Below are 16,231 nucleotides of genomic sequence, written 5' to 3'. Positions count from 1 at the left end.
GGTGCTTTAAAATGGTTGTTTTTCTGCATTTAATCCATGGGTATTAATTTTTTTTAATTTTAAAAAAATTTTTATTAATAAAACCAATCAACATACAATATGAACATTTTTTGATCACGTAGTTATATATTCATCATCACGATCATTTCTTAGAAAATTTGCATCAATTCAGAAAAAGAAATAAAAAGAAAACAAAAAAATTCATACATACCATACCCCTTACCCCTCCCTTTCATTGATCACTAGCATTTCAATCTACTAAATTTATTTTAACATTTGTTCCCCCTATTATTTATTTTTAATCCATATGTTTTACTCATCTGTCCATAAGGTAGATTAAAAGAAGCATCAGACACAAGGTTTTCACAATCATGCAGTCACATTGCAAAAGCTATATCATTATACAATCATCTTCAAGAAACATGGCTACTGGAACAGAGTTCCACATTTTCAATCAGTTCCCTCCAGCCTCTCTGTTACACCTTAACTGAAAAGGTGATATCTATTTAATGCATAAGAATAAACTCCAGGATAACCTCTCGACTCTGGAATCTCAGCCATTGACACTTTATTTTGTCTCATTTCTCTCTTCCACCATTCGGTTGAGAAGGTTTTCTCAGTCCCTTGGTGGTGAGTCCCAGCCCATTCTAGGATTTCTGTCCCACGTTGTCAGGAAGGTCCACATCCCTGGGAGTCATGTTCCCCATAGAGGGAGAAGGGCAGTGAGTTTGCTTGTCGTGTTGGCTGAGAGAGAGAGACCACATCTGAGCAACAAAAGAGGTTCTTTTGGGGGTGACTCTTAGGCCTAATTTTAAGTAGACTTAGCCTGTCCTTTGCAGGGTAAAGTTTCATATGAACAAACCCCAAGATTGGGGGCTTAGCCTATTGCTTTGGTTATCCCCACTGCTTGTGAGACTATCAAGAATTCTCCACTTGGGGAAGTTGAATTTTCCCCCTTTCTCACCATTCCCCCAAGGGGACTTTGCAAATACTTTTTTATTCACTGTTCAAATCCTTCTGGGATTTATTGAGGCATCACTCTGGACAAACCTACAAAATCTCGTGCCCTACTCAAGGTTCCATGTACTTATGGTGTTCAACTAAGCTGTCCACATAAGTAATATTAGGAAATGCGCTAGTCAAAATATAAGTTTTGTACCAAATAAACATTTATTTGCTTTAGTCTCACACATAAGTTAAAGTTTTAAAATATGAATTACCATGTATTTTCAACACCCTGCATTATTGACATTCCTTTGTTCTTCCTCATGCAAAACATTTTTAAATTTGTACATTTAGTCACTATCATTATACACTCTAGGCATTCCTAGATGATACCATCTCAGTCTTTATTATATATCTTTCCTTCTGATTTCATTTATGCCCCCAGGCCTCCTCCATCTATCATTCTCACATTCAGCTTCATTCAGTGTGCTAACATTATTGTATTACAGTTAGATAGTATTGTGCTATCCGTTTCTGAATTTTCACAATCAGTCCAGTTGTACAATCTGTATCCCTTCAGTTCCAGTTACCCAATATCTACCCTATTTGTATCATCTGATGACCTCTGTTCTTAACTGTAATTATCCAAGTTCATTCATTAATGTTAGTTCATATCAGTGAGACTATACAATATTTGTCCTTTTGTTCTTACTAATCTTACTCAGCATAATGTCCTTAAGGTCCATCCATATTGTTACACAGTTTGTAACTTTATTCTGTCTTACAGCTGCATAATATTCCATTGCATGTGTATACCACAGCTTGTTTAGCCACTCTTCTGTTGATGGACATTTGGTCTGTTTCCATCTTTTGGCAATTGTAAATAATGCTGCTATAAACAAGGATATGAAAATGTCCATTTGTGTCTCGGCCTCGTGTCCTCTGGGTAGATACCTAGCAATGGTATTGCCGGGTTATATGGCCCTTCTATACTTAGCTTCCTGAAGAACCGTCGAACTGCCTTCCACAGCAATTGTACCATTTGACATTCCCACCAACAGTGGATAAGTGTACCTCTTTCTCCACATCCTCTCCAGCACTTGTTGTTTTCTGTTCGACTGATAATGGCCATTCTGGTGGGTGTGAGATGATATCTTGTTGTGGTTTTGATTTGCATTTCTCTAATAGCCAGGGAAGTTGAGCATCTTCTCATGTGCCTTTTGGCCATTTGTATTTCCTCTTCTCAGAAGCCTCTGTTCAAGTCTTTTGCTCATTTTGTAATTGGGTTTTCTTTTTGTTGTTGTATTGAACAGTTGCTTTATATATTCTGGATACTAGGCCTTTCTCTGATTTATCATTTCCAAATATTGTCTCCCAATTGTGTAGGCTGTCTTTTAACTTTCTTGACGAAGTTCCTGATGCACTAAAGTGTTTAATTTTGAGGAGTTCCCATTTATTTATTTCATTCCTCAATGCTTGAGCTTTGGGTATTAAGGTCTAGGAAACCGCCTCCTATTATAAGATTTATAAGCTATTTCCCTACATTTTCTTCTAATAGTTTTATGGTCTTAGATCTAATGTTTAGGTCTTTGATCCATTTTGAGTTAATTTTTGTATAGGGTGTGTGATATGGATCCTCTTTCATTCTTTTGCATGTGGATATCCAGTTCTGTAGGCACCATTTATTGAAGAGACTGTTCTGTCCCAGGTGAATTGGCTTGACTGCCTTATCAAAGATCACTTGTCCATAGATGAGAGAGTCTATATCTGAACATATTCAATTCCATTGGTCAGTATAGCTGTCTTTATGCCAGTACCATGCTGTTTTGACCATTGTAGCTTCATAATACACCTTAAAGTCAGGTAGTATGAGAACTTATTTTTCTTTCTCAAGATACTTTTAGCTATTCGGGGCACCCTGCCCTTGCAGATAAATTTGGTTATTAGTTTTTTTTGAGTGTTGATCTTGTAACCTGCCACTTTGCTGTACTCATTTATTAACTCTAGTTTTGCTGTGCATTTTTCGGGGGTTTTGGCATATGGTATAATATCATCTGTGTGCTGGTTTGAAAGGAAGAATGCTCCCTAAGAAAAGCCATGTTTTAATATAAATCCCATTTCATAAAGGTAGAATAATCCTTATTCAATACTATTTGAAACTGTAATGAGATCATCTTCCTGGTTGATGTGATTTAGTCAAGAATGGTTGTTAAACTGGATTAGGGGATGACATGTCCCCACCCATTTGAGTGGGTCTTGATTCTTTTACTGGAGTCCTATAAAAGAGGAAACATTTTGGAGAAAGGGATTCAGAGAGAGCAGAACGATGTAGCCATGAGATGCAGAGAGTCCACAAGCCAGCAACCTTTGGAGATGAAGAAGGAAAACGCCTCCCAGGGAGCTTCATGAAACAGGAAGCGAGGAGAGTAAGCTAGCAGATGACGCTGTGTTCGCCATGTGCCCTTCCAGCTGAGAGAGAAGCCTTGACTGTGTTCACCATGTGCCTTCTTACTTGAGAGAGACCCTAAACTTCATCGACCTTCTTAAACCAAGGTATATTTCCCTGGATGCCTTAGATTGGACATTTCTATAGACTTGTTTTAATTGGGACATTTTCTCAACCTTAGAACTGTAAACCAGCAACTCATTAAATTCCCCCTTTTAAAAGCCAGTCCATTTCTGGTATATTGTATTCCGGCAGCTAGCAAATTAGAACAATCTGCAAACAGTGAGAGTTTTACTTCTTCCTTTCCAATTTTGTTGACTTGTACTTCTTTTTCTTGTCTGATTGCTCCGGCTAGAACTTCCAACACAGTGTTGAATAACAATGGTGATAGTGGACATCCTTGTCTTGTTCCTGATCTTAGGGGAAAGTTTTCAGTTTTTCCCCATTGAGGACGATATTAGCTGTGGGTTTTTCATATATTTCCTTTATTATGTTGAGGAAGTTCCCTTCTATTCCTATCCTTTGAAGTGTTTTCAACAAGAAAGGATGTTGAATTTTGTCAGATGCCTTTTCTGCATCAATTGAGATGATCAAGTTGTTTTACTGCTTTGATTTGTTGATGTGGTGTACTACATTAATGGATTTTCTTATGTTAAACCATCCTTGCATACCTGGGATGAATCCTGCTTGGTCATGGTGTATAATTCTTTTAATATGGTGCTGGATTCGATTTGCAAGAATTTTGTTGAGGAGTTTTGCATCTATATTCATAAGAGAGATTGGTATGTAGTTTTCTTTTTTTGTAATATCTTAGTCAGGTTTTGGTATGAGGGTGTTGTTGGCTTTACACAATGAGTTAGGTAGTTTTCCCTTCTCTTCAAGTTTTTTGAAGAGTTTGAGCAGGATTGGTACTAATTCTTTCTTGAATGTGTGGTAGAATTCACATGTGAAGCCATCTGGTTCTGGACTTTTCTTTTTGGGGAGCTTCTTAATGACTGTTTCAGTTTCTTTACTTGTGATTGGTTTGTTGAGGTCAACACCTTCTCAAGTCAGTGTTGGTTGATGCCTTTCTAGGAAGTTGTCCATTTTATCTATATTGTCGAGTTTATTAGTATAAAGTTGTTCAAGGTATCCTCTCATTACTTCCTTTATTTCTATGGGGTCAGTGGTTATGTCTTCTCTTCCATTTCTGATTTTATTTGTTTGCATCCTCTCTGTTCTTTCTGTCAATCTCGCTAAAGAGCCCATCAATCTTATTGATTTTCTCATAGAACCAACTTCTGGTTTTGTTGATTTTCTTGATTGTTGTTTTTATGTTCTCAATTTCATTTATTTCTGCTCTAATCATCATTATTCTTTCCTTTTGCTTGCTTTGGGGTTAGTTTGCTGTTCTTTCTCTAGTTCTTCCAAGTGGACAGTTAATTCATTGATTTTTGCCCTTCTTTTTTGATATAGGCATTTAGGGCCATAAATCTCCCTCTCAGCACTGCCTTTGCTGCATCTCATAAATTCTGATGTGTTGTGTTTTCATTTTCATTTGTCTCAAGTTATTTACTGATTTCTCTTATAATTTCTTCCTTGACCCACTGGTTGTTTAAGAGTATATTGTTGAGCCTCCATATATTTGTGAATTTTCTGGCACTCTGCATATTTTTGATTTCCACCTTCATTTCTCTATGATCTGAGAAAGTGTTTTATATGATTTCAGTCATTTTAAATTTAGTGGGACTTGCTTTGTGACCCAGCCTATGGTCTATCCTTGAGAATGATCCATAAGCACTTGAGAAAAAGGTACATCCTGCTTTTGTGAGGTATAATATTCTATAAATGTCTGTTAAGTCTAGCTCATTTATTGTAATATTCAAGTTCTCTGTTTCTTTATTGATCCTCTGTCTAGATGTTCTGTCCATTGATGAGAGTGGGGAACTGAAGTCTCCAACTATTATGGTCGATGTGTCTATTTCTCTTTTCAGTGTTTGCCTCATGCATTTTGGTGCATTGTGGCTCAGTGCATAAATATTTATGATTGTTATGTCTTCTTGAATTGTGCCTTTTATTAATACATAGTGTCCTTCTTTGTTTCTTTTAATTGTATTACATTTGAAGTCTAATTTGTTGGATATTAGTATAGCCGCTCCTGCTTTTTTCTGGATGTTATGTGCATGAAATATCTTTTCTTAATGTTTCATGTTCAACCTATGTTTATCCTTGGATCTAAGATGCATTTCCTGTAGGCAGCATATAGATGGGTCCTGTTTTTCAGTCCATTCTGCCAGTCTGTGTCTTTTGATTGGGGAGTTTAATCCATTAACCTTTAATGTTATAACTGTATGGACAGTACTTTCTTCTACCATTTTGCCTTTTGCATTTTATATGTCATATCTGATTTTCCTTCTTTTTACCTTTACTGATAGTCTTCATTTCTATAGTCTTCTCCACATGTCTCTCTCCTGTCTTTTCGTACTTGTCTCTATTGCTCTCTTTAGTATTGCTTGCAGAGCTGATATCTCTTGGTCATAAATTCTCTCAGTGATTTTTTTGTCTGAAAATGTTTTACTTTCTCCCTTATTTTTGAAGGACAGTTCTGGAGGATATAGAGTTCTTGGTAGGCAGTTTTTGTATTTTAGTAATTCAAATATATCATCCCACTGTCTTCTCGCCTCCATGGTCTCTGCTGAGAAATCTATGAATAGTCTTATTGGGCTTCCCTTGTATGTGATAGATTGCTTTTCTCTTGCTGCTTAAGATTCTCTCTTTCTCTTTGAGACTGACATTCTGATTAGTGTCTTGGAGTATGTCTATTTGGATCTATTCTCTTTGGGGTATGCTGCAGTTCTTGGATCTGTAATTTTAGGTCTTTCCTAAGAGTTGGGAAATTTTCAGTGAAAATTCCCTCCACTAGTTTTTCTCCTCCTTTTTCCTTTTCTTCTCCCACTTGGACACCCACAACACATACTTGGTGCACTTCATGTTGTCAATCAATTCCGTGAGTCTCTACTCATATTTTTCCATTCTTTTCCCTATATTTTCTTTTGCTTGTTGAATTTCAGATGTCCTGTCCTCTTATTCACTAATCCATCTTCTGCCTCTTGAAGTCTGACATTGTAGGTTTCCATTGTTTTTTTCATCTCTTCTACTGTGCCTTTCATTCCCAGAAGTTCTGTGTTATGTTTTTTCAGACTTTCGGTTCCTTCTTTTTCTTCATTCCTTGCCTTCTGTATATCCTCCCTGAGTTCACTGATCTGTTTTTTGATGAGGTTTTCCATGTCTGTTCAAACATTCTAAATTAATTGTTTCAACTCCTGTATTTCATTTGAATTTTGGTTTGTTCCTTTGGGCCATATCTTCAGTTTTCCTGGTATGATTTATTATTTTTTGCTGGCATCTAGGCATTTAATTACCTTGTTTTCACTTTTTTTTTTAACCCAGGATTTTCTTGCTGGATGACTTTGTTGTCTGTCTGTTCTTTAAAGTTCAGTTCAGCTCATTCTGGACCTCTACCTTCAGTTTTGTATAACAGATCAGAGTTTCTTAGTTATTTTTTTCTTTCTTGCCCTGCCTGTGGGGTGCCTTTTTTCCCCCCACATAGGGTTGTCTACTTAGGTATTATAGACCCCAGCCAGATTTCCAAGACCAAGCTGGCCTCCTGTCAGGAGAAAAGAGTCACCTACATCAGTTGTTCCTGAGGGTGAGACCCAGAAAGTTGAAAGGCTTTCCTGTGAAGCCTCTGGGCTCTCTGTTTTTCCTGTCCTGCCCAGTATGTGGCGCTTAACTGCCTGCGGGTCCCACCAGCATAAGGTGATGTGGTACCTTTAACTTCAGCCGACTTTCCTTGCTAGAGGTGTGGTGGAGACAGAGGAGAGGTTGTAGTCTGGCTTTAATCACTTCACTTTTCCAGAGCCTGGGGTCTGAACTCCTTGAGGGAGGGATTCCACCTGAGCTGGGCCCCACCCCTCTCCTGGGGAAGGCACAGGCTCCATACACCCAAAGAAGCTTAATTCTGCCTCTGCCTGGGGCAGTGGAGCCCAAGAAGCCTTGGAGCTGTATCCAAAGAGCAGTCAAACCTTAGAAACACAGCCACCAAAACGGAAGAGAAAAATCCTTTTCAGATCAGCACCCCTGTTCCTCAGGTTTGCCAATCAAGAGTTTAACCTGGTACATTACTCTGTGTATCTCCAGGTCCTATGTGCCCCCTCCTTTCCTTCAGGGTCCAGAACTTTTCAAATACAAAAAACCCCTCTGTCCACCCCCCAACACCCTTTCCTGCCCACTCTGTGCTGGGGCCAAAACCAGTGACCTCTTCTTTTACTCAAGGTTCAGTTGAGCTGGGACCTACTTTTAGTAGTCAAAATTTGTTAATTAATTCCACAATTGGAATTTGGTTGCTCTCAGCCCCTTCTGCTGGTAAACTCTTTCCTTTCCCCTCTGGGATGCAGCCTGTGGGGGTGGGTTGCCGTCCACCATGGCTTGGGGAACTCACTATTCTGGGTGGGCTTGCAGCCGGTCCAGTTGATCCAGACTGGTGTATGCTGTGTGTCTGGTCACTGACATGACCCCAGCAAGTGTTCTGTTCTGTTCTTGATTATTTATTAGCTTCTCTGGGGGATGAACTAAATCCCACACCTCACTAAGCCACCATCTTAGCCCCCTCTTCCATAGGTATTGCTTTTTAATTCCATCTTCTTTCCCTCCTAATGAAAAGTCCCTTAATGGCCTATGGATGCGTATAAATGGTGGCAGATGCTGAGAGGATGGGATTCCATAGCCTACAGTCTGTTCCAGGGGAATATACAGCTATACAGAAGTATTATATCAACCGGTTTAAATAAATGAAGGAGAAAAATGTGGGTTGTTTACTTTTTAAAATTTAAAAAATTTTTTTTAATTGTATATGTACATATATAGAAAGCAAAGAAATAAAAAAGCAGTAGTTTTCAAAGCACTCTTCATAAAGTGGTTACAGGATAGATCCTGGAGTTTCTCATGGGCTACCACACAAACCTCTTGTGTTTTTCCTTTTAGCTGCTCCAGAATATAGGATGCTAGAGGGCTTAAATACTTTTTTATCATCACAATCAGCTTTTTTTCCCTTTTTTTGTGAACAATAACATATATACAAACATTTTACAGATTTCAAAGCACAGCACCACAATTAGTTGTAGAACATATTTCAAATTACAATTTCACAGTTTTAGGTTTTCACTTCTAGCTTCTCTAAAATATAGGAGATTAAAAGAGAAATCAGTTTAATGATTCAGCATTCATATTCATTTGTTAAGTCTTATATATGTATAATTCCACCATCACCTTTGATCTTTCCATACCTCTCTTTAGGGTTGTTTGTGCTATGGCAATTCTAAATTTTTCGTATTGGAAGGGTCTGTCACTAATATAGGGTAGGGAGATGGAACTATCTGATGTTCTGGAGAGGCTAGGCTAAGTTTCAGGACTTATCTGGTCCAGGGACCCATCTGGATGTTGTAGGTTTCTGACAAGTTACTCTTGGTGCCTGTAACCCTTGTGGAATCTTATATATTGCCCTAGGTATTCTTTAGAATTGGCTGGAATTGTCCTGTTTGGGGATTGGCAGGTTATTATAGGTAGCAAGGTCTACCTGAAGCTTGCATAAGAGCAGCCTCCAGAGCCTCTCGACTCTATTTGAACTCTCTCTGACACTGATACTTGATTAATTATACTTCTTTTCCCCCTTTTGGTCAGGATATAATTGTTGATCCCACGGTGCTAAGTCTGGATTTGTTCCTGGGAGTCCTCTTCCACGTTGCCAGGGAAACTTTCACCCCGGATGTCATGTCCCATGTAGTGGGGTGGGCAATGGTTTCACTTGCAGATTTGGGCTTAGAGAGACTGAGGCCACATCTCAGCAACAACAGAGGTTCTCCAGAAGTAACTCTTAGGCATGCCTATAGTAGTCTAAGCTCTGCTACCTACATAAGCATCACAAGAGTAAGCTTCATGATTGAGCACATGGCCTATTGATTTGGGTATCCCTAAATTTGACACAGGATCAGAGGATTCCCTGATGGTAAGGTTTAATAGTTCCATAGTCTTTCTCCCCTTGTTCAAGGGACTTTGCCAATACTTTTTGATCATCAGCTTGATATACTCTAGGATGTTTCCAGGCATTACAGTAATCTGTACAGGATTAAAGGAACTGTTTCTTATTCTGTGCTACCTGTCTTTCAGTTGTTCAAATGAGCTATACAGATAAGTTAAATTATGTTATGCAGTACAGAAAATTTCAGTTCCAGATCAAGGGTCATTTACTTTTTTTTTTTTTTTTTTTTTGTGGTGGAGGGGTGGTTGTGGTGGTGTATGGTCTGGGAATCAAACCCAGGTCTCCCTTGTGAAAGGTGGGCATTCTAACCACTGAACAACTGTGCACCTAAGGGTCATTTAGTTTAAAAATAATTCACGGAGTCTTCTATTTTTCTTTGGGGTTTAGGAAGCAGCAACATGCTTTAAAAACCTGTTTGTGGGGTGTGCAATGGTACCAATGCCTGCCAGTACCAAGATAAACAAAATTTAAACAAAAAACCTGTTTGTGAATCAGCATAAGAGACTACAAATATTTGCACATTTCCTGGTCATCATGAAAATTATGGCGTTAGTAACATTTGAGTATCAATAAGTAAGATTTGCATATTAGTAGCTGTATTGAAATTTAGGGGAATCTTTTCCCTTTCCAATTTCCAGTTTTTTGGTGTTGATTTTAATTCAGAGATGTTCAGGCGCACAGAGTCACGGTAGAATTTTGAGCTCAGTCACCATCAGGCTTATTTCTAATAATATGTTCAAGCATTTGAAATTAGAGAGCATATTAATCAAATGCTGAGACTCAGGTGACTTTAATTTATTTTTGGACCATATTTAATACATAGAATATTTTTATGTATATTAAAAATAGAAGTTCCATGAAGTCAGATTTGTGTATTTTTATTGATCTCTCCTTTATATATATGTAATTAACTTTTGTTTTACTTAGCAATATCCATTTATAGCTTAGTATATTTTATTTGAAAGCACTCTGGGCTTTTCTTATGAAAGGTTGAATGTAGGAAAGGTCATGAAAGTACTAGATTTGCTGAAAATCCATGTCTGGACTTAAGAAGTTCATGTGCTCACAAAGAAGTGGAAAGAATGGGAGAATGGTGGTAAATTTCCTTTCTGAAAAGTGGACTAGAGAATGGAAATTTGACAGATCTTGGGGATTTCAGTGAAAACCATGACTCTTAGCAGTGGCGTAATGACATGGAAAAGTTGGTCAAAAAGTTACTATGCAGGTCAGCCATTTATAAACGTTTTAAAAAAATAAATAGAACCCTTTATTGAAATAAAACTTATCAGAATACCAACATATAACTATACAAAGATCAAGTTGCTTTGGTTGAAACAGGTTTGGGAGTGTGTAGGAATAAAATCCCATCCCTCTTGATCTTACTCTCTATCTGTCTAACTGTTGTCTCTAGGGAACACAGTTTTGAAGACAACTGATCTAGTCTATATTTAGAAAATCTCCTGGGATCTATTTAGTCTCACCATTATCAGATATTAAGTATTAATTTGTAACAAGGAAGCACTTTAAGGAATGTTTTTCTTACCCCTTACCAGAAAAGAACACTTCAGCAATATGGTTACCAGCTGGAAGAACTGCTCCGCTTATTTGAGATTCTTCTGGCTTTGTGTTTTTTAGCTCTTGAATGTGGTCTCTCAGCTAGCCAAGCAGAACCTGCGGCTGTTGGTACTGGGCCGGAAGCACATGCTGGTGCAGCATTCGCGGTGGAGAAAGAATGAGATGGAACAGGTGCAAAAGCAAGCCAGCTGTTTCTTTGCTGACAACATGTAAGTATTGAAAGTAGGTTACTCTAGGCTCCATTCATCTGCTAGTTACCTTTTGGTATTTTAAAAATGCATTCATGTATGTATAGTCAGCCTCATTCCAAAAGAAGATTTGGAGCAGCCTCAGTGACAGGATAAACTTAAATAGATGAGGAGATAAGGATAAAAGAGATATGGGAGGAAGATAAAATCAGAGATGTACTGAAGATAAGGTCAGTGCACAGTATGCATGCCAAAAGATCCTAAGCAGATCATTTTACAAGTATTTAGCAAATCTGAGGCACCTCTAAGTTCTGGAGAAAGTAGCAGTAAAAAAGAAAAATGTCCTTGCTCTCTTGGGACCTAAAATAAACAGATAAACAAAAAATAGGTAATATAATTTCAGACAGTAATCAGTGCTATGAAAACAGTAAAGCAGAATAAGTAAAGAGAAGGAGATTAAGTAGTGGGTAGGTTGGGACATAATGGATGTGGTGGTTAGGAAAGACCTTTCTGAGGGGGCAATTTTAGTGAGTGTCATTTGAGGACATGGCTGGAGTACTGGAAAGAAGATACCAGGTAGATGGAACAGCAAATGTCAAAAAAAACCCTGAGGTGGGGAGGAGGGCATATTTGAGGAGCAATAAGAAGGGCAGAGTGGATGGGGTATAGCAGCAGAGCAAAAATAGGACTTCTGTGGTGAGAGAGCAGGCTGGAACCATGCTGCAGAGCCCTGCAAAACGAGCAAGCAACCTAGGTTTTATTTGAAATGTGAAAGGAAAGTCCCTATGAGCTACAGATTTGACTGTGAGCTTCCCTGGAGCCCAAAGGAACATGGAAGATATGGTAATAAAATTTTCAATGCCCATAAAGTAAGAAGTAATCAGCTAATAAGGAGGAACACAGATCCTTAACAACGCTTAAGAACTTTTTGTGTACATTTAGTTTTTCATATTATTTATGCTGACAGAAGTTTATTTCTCAGTACATATAGATTTTGAGTGTATGTTCCCCACGTATCAAGTCCAAGTTTCATTAGATTGAATATGATGACTTTTAGGATTTGTCAGTATTCCTGAATTTACTTGTTAAATACAAGAAATAACTCTCAATACATGAAGGGCTAACTCCTTATCTATATTCCACACCAAACCTCTTTTTAACTAAGTCTTTTTTACTTTATTTACTCAGAGAAGAGAAAGTTTCCATTTCTCCAAGATTTAGAAACAGTAATAATGCTTTCTCATGAAATTACCTCAGGCAACATTTGGCTGACATTCGGTGTACAGGCTTGGGAATTAGTCTACTTAGGTTCAGAATATGGCCCTGCTACTTCCTATCTGGGAAGATGTTTCCCTTCTCTGTGTCTCTCTTTCCTCATATATACCTCTCATGGTATTGTTGCAAAGATTAAATAAGATAATACATATAAATAGCACATGTGAAACTATTGGCACAGCACCAAGTATATGGTATGCATACATGTTAGTTGTTATCATCATCATCATTATTATTTTTCTTAGATGGAAGAATTGGACAAATACTGTTAAGGGTGTTATAACCAAGAAGCCTGTTGGAAATTGGTCTCACTGCTTATTTTGAAGCCTTTGTTTATTACATCAATTGAAGTTCCAAATTCATTTGTAAAGTTGAATTCAGTAACTTTATGGCTTTAGATTTGAATAATAAATTTTTAGCAACATTAATTGTATTTTCCACTAATGTACCAAAAGCCTTTTCTAACATACCCTAAAATAGAGAGGATGTTATAGTAAACCCCCATGTAACTATCACTCAGCTCCAGCAATTACCATCCATCATTTTGCTAACTTTATTTCATTTAATCCCTCATTTCCCCCCACCCCCCTGGAGATTTTTTTTTTTTACTCACTAGATTTTAACCTTTGTGCCCCTATTCTTTTCTATTTTTATTGAAAAATTAAATAAATCTGCATTTATTTAAAATAAATCTACATATAAATGTTAAAATTCATTTTAACATTTCCCCCCTATTATTTATTTATTCTTAATCCATATTTTTTACTCATTTACCAATATCATAGATAAAAAGAGCATCAGACTCAAGGTTTTCATAATCACAGTCACATTACAAAAGCTATATCATTATACATTCATCTTCCAGAAACATGGCTGCTGGAACACAGCTCTGCAGTTTCAGGCACTTCCCTCTAGCCTCCCTAATACACCTTAAACTAAAAAGGGGATATTTATGAAATGCGTAAAAATAACCTCCAGGATAACCTCTTGACTTTGTTTGAAATCTCTCAGCCACTGATGCTTTATTTTGTCTCATTTCTCTCTTTCCCCTTTTGGTCAAGACGATTTTCTCAATCCCTTGATGCTGAGTTGCAGCTCATTCTAGGATTTCTGTCCCACATTGCCAGGGAAGTTTACACCTCTGGGAGTCATGTTCTATGTAGAGAAGGGGAGAGCAGTGAGTTTGTTTGCCATGTTGGATGAGAGAGAGATAGGCCACATCTGAGCTACAAAAGTGGTTCTGTGAGAGTGACTCTTTTTTTTTCGCACATTTTTTTTATTTATTTAAAAAAGTTTAATGACAAATAAACAAAAACATTCTTAACATATGATCATTCTGTTCTACATATATAATCAGTAATTCACAATATCATCACATAGTTGCATATTCATCATCATTATCATTTCTTAGAACATTTGCATCAAATCAGAAAAAGAAATAAAAAGACAACAGAAAAAGAAATAACTAAAACAGAAAAAAAAAAGATTATACATACCATACCCCTTACCCCTCCCTCTCATTGATCACTAGTATTTCAAACTAAATTTATTTTAACATTTGTTCCCCCATTATTTATTTTTATTCCATATGTTCTGCTCATCTGTTGATAAGGTATATAAGAGGAGCATCAGACACAAGGTTTTCACAGTCACACAGTCACACTGTGAAAGCTATATCGTTATTCATTCATCATCAAGAAACATGGCTACTGGAACACAGCTCTACATTTTCAGGCAGTTCCCTCCAGCCTCTCCATTACATCTTGAATAACAAAGTGATATCTACTTAGTGCCTAAGAATAATTTCCAGGATAACCTCTTGACTGTTTGGAATCTCTCAGCCATTGACACTTTGTCTCATTTCACTCTTCCCCCTTTTGGTCGAGAAGGTTTTCTCAATCTCTTGATGCTGAGTTTCAGCTCCTTCTAGGGTTTTTCTCAATCCCTTGATGCTGAGTCTCAGCTCATTCTGGGATCTCTGTCCCACGTTGGAGGAAGGTCCACACCCCTGGGAGTCATGTCCCACGTAGACAGGGGAGGGTGGTGAGTTTGCTTGTTGTGTTAGCTGAAGAGAGAGGCCACATCTGAGCAACAAAAGAGGCTCTCTTGGGGGTGACTCTTAGACCTAAATTTTAAGTAGGCTTGACCTATCCTTTGTGGGGTTAAGTTTCATATGAACAAACCCCAAGACTGGGGTCTCAGCCTGTAGCTTTGGTTGTCCACACTGCTTGTGAGAATATCAAGAATTCAACTTGGGGAAGTTGAATTTTCTGTGGGGGTGACTCTTGTACCTAATTTTAAGTAGGCTTAGTCTATCCTTTGCAAGGATAAGTTTCATGTGAACAAACCCCAAGATTGAGGGCTCGGCCTATTGATTTGGTTGTCTCCATTGCTTGTGAGAATATCAGAAATTCTCCATATGGGGGAGTTGAATTTTCCCCCTTTCTCGCTATTCCCCCAAGTGGACTTTGCAAATACTTTTATTTTTATCATTATTATTTTTGGGGGGTACGTGGTCCAGAAATCAAACTGGGGTCTCCCGCTTGAAAGGCAACCATGTGCATTCTACCAGTGAACCACCCATGCACCTCTGCAAATACTTTTTTATTTGCTGTTCATATCACTCTGGGATTTATCAGGGCATCACTGTTGACAAGCCTACAAAATCTCATGCCCTGGAGATGTTTAAGACAGCTTCCAACCATCTTTTCACTTCATTTGAAATATTCCAGTATAATGTGAACCTTAAATGGTTTTGTTGGTTTGAAACTGTTATTTACCCCAGAAAAGCCATGTTCTTTCATCCTCATTCAATACTGTTGGTTGGAATATCTTTGATTAAGTTGTTTCCATGGAGATGTGACCCACCCAGTTGTGGATGGGACCTTTTGATTAGGTGGTTTCCAAGGAAATGGAGAAGCTATGGACCCCAGCAGATGCCAGCCACAGGCCTTCCCAGCTGATGGAGGTGTTCCAGATGCATCACCTTTTCTTGAACTGAAGTATCTCTTTCTAGATGCCTTAGTTTGGACATTTTTATAGCCTTAGAACTGTAAACTTGCAACTTAAAAAATTCCCCTTTTTAAAAGCCATTTTGTTTCTGGTTTATTACATTCTGGCAGCTTAACAGACTAAAACAAGGGCCTTCCTTTGGGTTATTTGAATCAAGGCATAAGGCATATCACATGTTGTAGTCTGAATTCCCTTGAACCAATTTGGTTAGTGATCACCATTTATACAACATATATTCTAAAATAATAAGTGCTGACATGGTGGGTGATGTTGGAGACTTTCAGTCACTGGTTCTTCTTAAAGCAGGAGGTGCTTTTAGTTGCTGATATGGGTGAAAGATACTAGTTTCAACTTTGAAGGTAGCCAGTTATTTGGTGGCTTGTTAAGAAAATGTTATCCTATCTTAGTGATATTTTGGATGGTTTTTGAATTTGGTTAAGGGAAGTGTATTAGTTTGCTAGAGCTGCTGGAATGCAATATACCAGAAATGGAACAACTTTTTTAAAGGGAATTTATCAACTTGCTGGTTTACAGTTCTAAGGCTATAAAAATGTCCAAATGAAGGTATCCAGATAAAGATACGTTGATTCAAGATGGGCCAGTGAATCTGGAACATCTCTGTTAGCTGGCAAGGCATGTGGTTGGTATCTGCTGGTCCTTTGGCTTCTCATTTCAAACATCTTCCCCAGGGGTGTTTTCTTTCTGCATCTACAA

At 37.9% G+C, this 16,231-nt stretch overlaps 1 protein-coding gene across 8 annotated transcripts in view; it reads left to right on the top strand.

Moving 5' to 3' along the window:
• Positions 1 to 16,231, top strand: part of PRORP (protein only RNase P catalytic subunit) — a 159,759-nt gene that overhangs the window by 120,201 nt on the left and 23,327 nt on the right. For all 8 annotated transcript variants that reach the window (XR_013162201.1, XR_013162203.1, XR_013162200.1 and 5 more), the window contains exon 6: positions 11,103 to 11,251. Coding sequence is in view for 3 of the 8 variants with exons in the window: in XM_077126953.1 (XP_076983068.1) it covers positions 11,103 to 11,251 (149 nt within the window). In the remaining 5 variants the exon portion in view is untranslated. The remainder of the gene's footprint in view (positions 1 to 11,102; positions 11,252 to 16,231) is intronic.

This window comes from Tamandua tetradactyla, chromosome 14 (assembly GCF_023851605.1).
Source record: "Tamandua tetradactyla isolate mTamTet1 chromosome 14, mTamTet1.pri, whole genome shotgun sequence".
NCBI classification, from domain to species: Eukaryota; Metazoa; Chordata; class Mammalia; order Pilosa; family Myrmecophagidae; genus Tamandua; species Tamandua tetradactyla.
The sequence above is the reverse complement of the archived record's forward strand: the minus strand, read 5'-3'. Positions and strand labels throughout refer to the sequence as shown.